General features: G+C 33.8%; 1 protein-coding gene across 1 annotated transcript in view; it reads right to left on the reverse strand.

Moving 5' to 3' along the window:
- Positions 1 to 3,172, reverse strand: part of LOC106471345 (myelin transcription factor 1-like protein) — a 5,351-nt gene extending 2,179 nt beyond the window's left edge. Inside the window, exons 1-3 of the mRNA XM_022399956.1 lie at positions 3,159 to 3,172; positions 2,191 to 2,345; positions 626 to 759 (exon numbers count right to left, since the gene is read on the reverse strand). Of these exons, the coding sequence (XP_022255664.1) occupies positions 626 to 759; positions 2,191 to 2,345; positions 3,159 to 3,172 (303 nt within the window). The remainder of the gene's footprint in view (positions 1 to 625; positions 760 to 2,190; positions 2,346 to 3,158) is intronic.
- Positions 3,173 to 7,067: the final 3,895 nt, after the last annotated feature.

Genomic DNA, 7,067 nt, shown 5'->3' on the forward strand with positions numbered 1-7,067 from the left:
TCTTCAAAATTTGATGTTTTTCTCGTAGTTTATGCACCTGTGTATTGTACTTTACCTTTTTCTATTAAATCACTTTTATATTATTTAACGTACATAGGTCGTCCGTTATTTATCAGAGTTACCATTTTCCTGACATTCTTTTCGTATTCGTAACCGAATTTACTTCAAAAGCTTTTCTTGCCGAAACCTATGATATGGCTTGTTGCTTTTGTTTACATGGACATGACGTTAACTACATTTATCATCTTTAGGTTACTTTCTCGTATTCTTTTACATTTAAACACAAATATTTGATTTCTTTTAAAACGGATTATTGTACTTTTTAATTTACATACTTACAGGATGTGATTAAAATCACCCTCTGGTGATAATTGTCAGAGGAAATATAACAGAAACTTTTACTATTTTATTGCGATTTAAAAGTAGAGAGAAATCTAAAAAATATTTACTTTTATAAATGTTTACATATTAAATTCCTACGTTAATGTCTAAATGGTTGTAAGTCTGGAAAGATCCATTTTTTTCGTTAACTAATTTTTATATTCAGCATCTTGCTTTATCTAATAGTCTCCTTCTTCTGGAACTGATTTTCGATTTTGTTTTAAACACATTATTTGAAGCTTACACTTTCTGTCGCTCGGATCTGTTGTTTCATCCCAGTTGTTAGGTTGGTCATCTCGTTCCGAGCTTGAACGTTGTACCCTCGCCTGTCTAGCATTTCTCCATCTAAAATCCGGGTATTCGAGCCATTTTGATTTTCTAGAAAATGAGTTTTTCCAGAAGTTTCGACCATTCAAATTTCTACTGAAACTCTACACGCAATATACAATAAGATAAAATAATTGTTAAGTCTTCTTACCGCACATAATATAAATTATTTTATGTAAAACGTTCAGTTTCTCGGTGTGTCAGTGGTACGTTCACAGATTTACAATGGTAGACAAAATCAGGACAAGCAGAGCGCATATAGACTGTTACTTAGCACCCCTACTTTGAGGGTATAAAACAACATTCAATTAAATTTTATCCTGCAAAATAAATATAACTAGATGTTTTATGAACTTGATTTATAAAAAAAATAATTATAGTAACAATATATGTATGGAGAATGACTATCCTATTTCTAGTATTTAACGAAAACATTTTTATGTATATTTAATCTTCTCCTGTGAATTTTCCTTCATTATAATTTTGACTTATATATCTTATGTTCAAGTCTTCTTCTTGATAAAGCCTTATAGACTAAACCGATGCGTTGTCAAATGTCTGACCCTGTGATATATTAATTGTGATGAATTTTATGGTGAACGGGAACTGCACGAAGGTATAACATTTAGTTAAAAATGCTTATAAATTTTCTAACTAAATTTTTAAGAATCTCTTCTCTAAGGGGAAAAACATCAATAATAATTGAAATCTACTGGGTGCAAAAAAATATAAATCTATTTGTATTTTGCCCGAATATTTAAAGAGCGAGCTTGTAAATATGATAATAAATGTATGAAAAAGGAATTAACATAAAATCTTGACTCGACTTGGATTTGAATACAAGACTTCCACATGATAGTCGAGCGCTATAATCACTATAAAACTAAGTCTTTTGTAAACTATCATGTTATTGTTGTTTTTTGTAATAGTGTAATGTTTTCTTAATACATTCATATCTTTCTCTAAACATGATGAGCTAATAACTGAAAAAAAGTTATAAAAAATCCACACTCGGCTAGGGTTTCAACTCGATGCTTTCGTTTGAACGTTACCAACAAAGAGTAGAACGTTACAGACAGAGGGAGCGTTACGAACACAGAGTGGCTGTATATATATATATATCGATATTCACTATTTCTGGTTTATTTTAATGTCTGTTGCATCTTTTCACTTTGTTGTGATGATTTACAATTGATCTAAAACCACCAAGTTCAAAAGGCAAGATTCGGATTAGCGATCTTAGTCAGTTTTAAATAATGTCCAAAATGTTCAAAAAAAATATTATAACATAAAAAATGAATTTTCAGATAGGATTTTACTTTTTAGAGATTTGTTCAGTTTCTTACAGAACTGAATTTATGAGGAAAATGAAGCAATGCGAGTCATCAAATTCAGAATACCCGACAACCATTGTTAGACTATTTACAACTAAAATATTACAACCGTTGTTAATTCCTTTACAACGTTTTGTGAATATCTTACTTGGATGATTCTTTACCCCTTGTGGGGAGATATTGTCAACAGACATTCGGGACTTCTTCCTTGCTGGGGAGGCTTTGGGACAACCAGAAGCGCTACGATGTGTCAGAAAACTTCCGTTCGCGTGTCCACTTCCGTTACAACCAGGAGTAGGACACCTGGTGACAGGTAAGCAAGACAAAAAAACATTTATAGGAATGGTATTCAATTACAACTCACAAACAAACGTAGGTTTGGATATTGTATATTGTTATTTGGATATTGTATATTGTTATTTGGATATTGTATATTGTTATTTGGATATTGTATGATTTTTGTAAAATGAGATTGTCATTTCACATGCAACAAAAGAAATTTATATTTTGTGAGCGTCATAATATTTTCAGGTCCATTTTAAGTAAAATTCAGGTCCACATGCTTATTTATCTTAATTTATTTTAACAGCTAATGGTGTAAACAACTAAGGAAATTAATAAAAAATCCACACAGTTTCAATTCCTGATCACTTTAATTTTCAATAAAAATATCAGAATATGTGAATTAATTTTCATATTTTTGTGTGTGTTTGGTAACTGGACTGATGTTATATATATTTTAACATGGGCCGGATATGGCCTAATGGTTAATATGCCTGGACTATGAATCTAACAATTCCTGGTTCGCGACTCGTTACAGTAAAACGAGCTCCACACTTCAGAGTCTAGGTAGGAAATAATAGTAACTGCTAAATCCAACTGTTCAAACCAACAATAGTAGCCCCTGAGGTGACGGTGGCTAATGTTAATTTGTTGTCTTCCCTCTAGTGTATCAGTTCGTAACTAAAGGCAGTAAGGCGCCGACAGACTATTTGTAACTTTGCACGAAATTCTGAAAAAAAAATTCTAATAATAAACTAATAAACATAATTAAACCAACTTTATTCCCTTTAAGAAACAGGGGGTTAAAATTTAAATCTTACAACAGATATTTACCCCGTTCCCTCCATTTTTAAAACTTTGCCATCGACAGCAAGGGAGTCCTGTAGGTGAAGCCTACTTCTCTTCACTAGGGGGCATCCAGAAGAGCTGGAGAAAAAAATAAATAAAAGCCGAAGAACGTAAGTTGTTAGCAAATCTTACTTTTGTGGAACTAAATCTTAAATCTACATTAAACATTAAATCTACTTCGTAATGATAAAAGGAAGTAATGTTCATTAAAGTTACTTCGTAATGATTAAAAAAGAAGGAATGTTCATTAAAGTTACTTCGTAATGATAAAAAAAGAAGGAATGTTCATTAAAGTTACTTCGTAATGATTAAAAAAGAAGGAATGTTCATTAAAGTTACTTCGTAATGATTAAAAAAGAAGGAATGTTCATTAAAGCTACTTCGTAATGATAAAAAAACTTTAATGAACATTCCTTAGCTTTAATGAACATTCCTTCTTTTTTATCATTACGAAGTATTACTTCGTAATGATAAAAAAGAAGGAATGTTCATTAAAGCTACTTCGTAATGATATTATTCTGAATTTGTATGGCTAGTACAAGAGTTAAAATTTCCTGTACGAACCAGGCTATATGTATTTACAGGTGCCTTTCTGTGGTCATCTTAAAATAACTAGAAAATACAGTACGTGTAAGACGTTTTAAAGCTTATGCTCGAAGTATGCTAATATTGGACAGAAATGTTAGCGAACACCAGAGTACTACTAGGTGGCAGCACTGCTGTCCTAATGTGAGTTAAGGGTTTTTGCGAAAACGGTCGAAACACTGAAGAACCTGAGGAAAATACTATTTTAATTAACGAAAACAAAAATACTTTATTAAAGTATTTAATAGAAAACCAGTAGTAGAAGTAGAGACTATCCGGATATTACCTTACGTAAGTATTGGACAAATCTACGTGATGGACACAAAAAAAAAACATGGAATTTGGAAAATAAATTTACCTGCGGTGAGTTTGGAACTTCCCTGTCACGTGACCGCCACCGTCACAACCGGGTATTGGACAACTAAAAAACAACAACAACAACCAATGAGATATTCAACAGTTAACAGCAGCATGATTTCCAAATAATTTTGCAGAAAAGCCATGAATGATGATAAAGAGGAAATTAAAATATGAAAGTTTCAAGCAACGCTTGTGCCTCCGGTGGCTCAGCGGTAAGACTGGTTGGTGGCTTACATTGTTAAGGTTCGGGTTTTGATACCTGCAGAGGGCAATGAACAGAGAGCCCATTGTGTAGCTTTGTTCTTAACAAATAAGACAATAAGCAGCCCCGGTTAATAAGAGGATCGGAACTAGCTCACTGGGGGCCCTAAGCAGGAATCTTTTTAAACCCCCTCACCCACCCTTGTAAATGTACTGATTACAATATGTCCACAAATCAAAACTACATCAGTATAATACGTAGTAATACACTAGTAAAAAATAACTTCTACTCTGTGTGTGTGTACTGAACATAGAAACCAGTCAGCGCACGCGCAGCTCACGTATACCTGACTTGTGTTTCAGGGGTCAGTGCTTGGATCCCTGCTTTTTTCATATTTACATTAGTGAGGTATAAGTAGTATAGTTTTCTGATGACATTAAACTTTTAGGTATTTCTAGCTGCACTGAGGATGTTAAAATACTACAGAATGACTTGGTCCTATTGATAATTTTGACAAATTAACTTTAATTATAGTAAATGCAAGTTAATGAATTTGGATTATCACTATTTGGATCACGCATTTAATATAGATGGGAACCTACTCAGTAGCGTGACTTAAGAAAAGGATCCAGGCTTAGTGGTGGATAAGTCACTCATAAGAAAAGGATCTAGGCTTAGTGGCAGATAAGTCACTAATAAGAAAATGATCTAGGCTTAGCGTCGAAACAGTGTTATGTTGCCTGGTTTAGAGATAGGTAGTTAAATAAATCCCCGATTAGGCCTCACTGTGTACAATTTTAATGCATTTTATTTTATCTAAGGAAAGATATTGACTTATTGGACAGAGTTCAGATGAGGATGATTCCGGAGATGGTTAATCTTTATGGATAGGTGAAGAGATAATCTTATCCAATTCACTCGGGAGTCTCTTATTCCTTTAGGCTATATTCTAAAGAGGGTAGACACAAGTTTAACGGTTGTTTTTTTTTGTTTACAGAGTTAATGAGTTTTCGCCAGCAATAGTGGAGGATGGAACTTTATAAGAGCTTAAAACTGAAAGGGACTATACGGATTCCTGAGAAATAAAGCGTGGGTTTAGGTGTTATTTGTTTTTTTTTTTCAAAAGTGTGCAGGGACAGCCATGAAGGACAACATGGTCCATATGAAAAGGGAACATACCGAAGATGTTGACTACCTTCTCCTAGCTTTTGAAGATTCTTAGGCTCGTTCACACGTGGACAACTGGACAAGCTTTGGTGTGAAGAGTAGTTTCCACTCAGGAGACCTAGTCTGTCACATCCGGGAGTTGGACACCTAGCGGTTGTAAAGAAAGAAGAATGTTACCCCTAATATCAATTTAAAAAAGACAACCTACGAGACCGACTAAAACATTAAAATAGAGAATTATAATCAACGTAATAATCACGAGAACAGAAAACTAAAATAAGCATAAAAAAAATCAAGAAAAAAAAATCGAAAACACAAAAATCACGAGAAAAATAAAAACTATAACCGACATGAAAATCTTGAGAGAATCAAAAATTATAGGTTGCGTATACATTTCGAAGCCTACAAAGTTTGTGGTAAATAATATAAGAAAGACGTTGTACAGATATAGGGAAATAAAAGTTAAGTATGTTTCCTGTTAAAATGACTTTCAGAAAGGTCCTTATGTTCCAAACGTAAGTCGTGTTCACGTTAATCAACATACGGTTCTAATTTAATGAAGTTTACTGATGCATCACTAGTACACAACAACTAATACAATAAGAAAGTTTAGGAAAAACTGACCAATGTTGCCCGCTCTGTTGTTGACCGCAAATACTGTCTCATTATAACGGGAGTTACGTGCACGCGATATAACCAGCTAGTCAAGAAGACACTCGTGCTGATAAAGTATGGATTCAACAGACTATTAAAGCAATAAATTAAATAAAATCACTGTTTATTTACATAGGAAAGCAGATATAAAAAACTTAGATAGTATACAATAATATATGAACACAATATTTCAGAAACAAAACACATTTTTTGATAGATTGTTTAGGTAAAATATTCATGACGAAACTAAGTTGAATGGACGATAGTGCCTGTTGTAGAAACACGAGTGTAGAGGACGACATTTCGAAAGACTTCCGCCTTTCGTTTTCAGAAGACCTGAAGATTAAAAGCGGAAGCACACACGTGTTCACTTATTTACTTGTAAAGTCGGATACTATAGCTTCATTTGGTTTCGAGTCTATTTCCAAACGTAGTTCCTTTTTTAGCATAATTCCCAACACGAAGTTTACATCTCAACTTGACATTCACATCTCTGGTCTTTACACTCGGGACATCCCGCTTTTTTCCCTTTATTTTGTGACAGAGTGTAATGACGTTAGCCTCTGAAGCCACGTATGAATGAGATGAGCGGCAGACGATAAATGTTTGGAAGCCACGTATGAATGAGCTGAGCGGCAGACGATAGATGTTTGGAAGCCAAGGCGTTAATTCCGAGAAAGCGTTATAACTGATGGCGTTATAATGAGGCAGTACTATACTGAGCATTCTCAGTTAACTCAGAACATTTTAACTGAAAACCGAGTGTCCTAAGTTAACTCAGAACATTTTAACTGAAACCGAGCGTTCTAATTTAACTCAGAACATTTTAACTGAAAACCGAGCGTTCTAATTTAACTCAGAACATTCTAACTTAAAACCGAGTGTCCTAAGTTAACTCAGAACATTGTAACTGAAAACCGAGCGTC

This window comes from Limulus polyphemus, unplaced genomic scaffold (assembly GCF_000517525.1).
Source record: "Limulus polyphemus unplaced genomic scaffold, Limulus_polyphemus-2.1.2 Scaffold4558, whole genome shotgun sequence".
Classification (NCBI taxonomy): domain Eukaryota; kingdom Metazoa; phylum Arthropoda; class Merostomata; order Xiphosura; family Limulidae; genus Limulus; species Limulus polyphemus.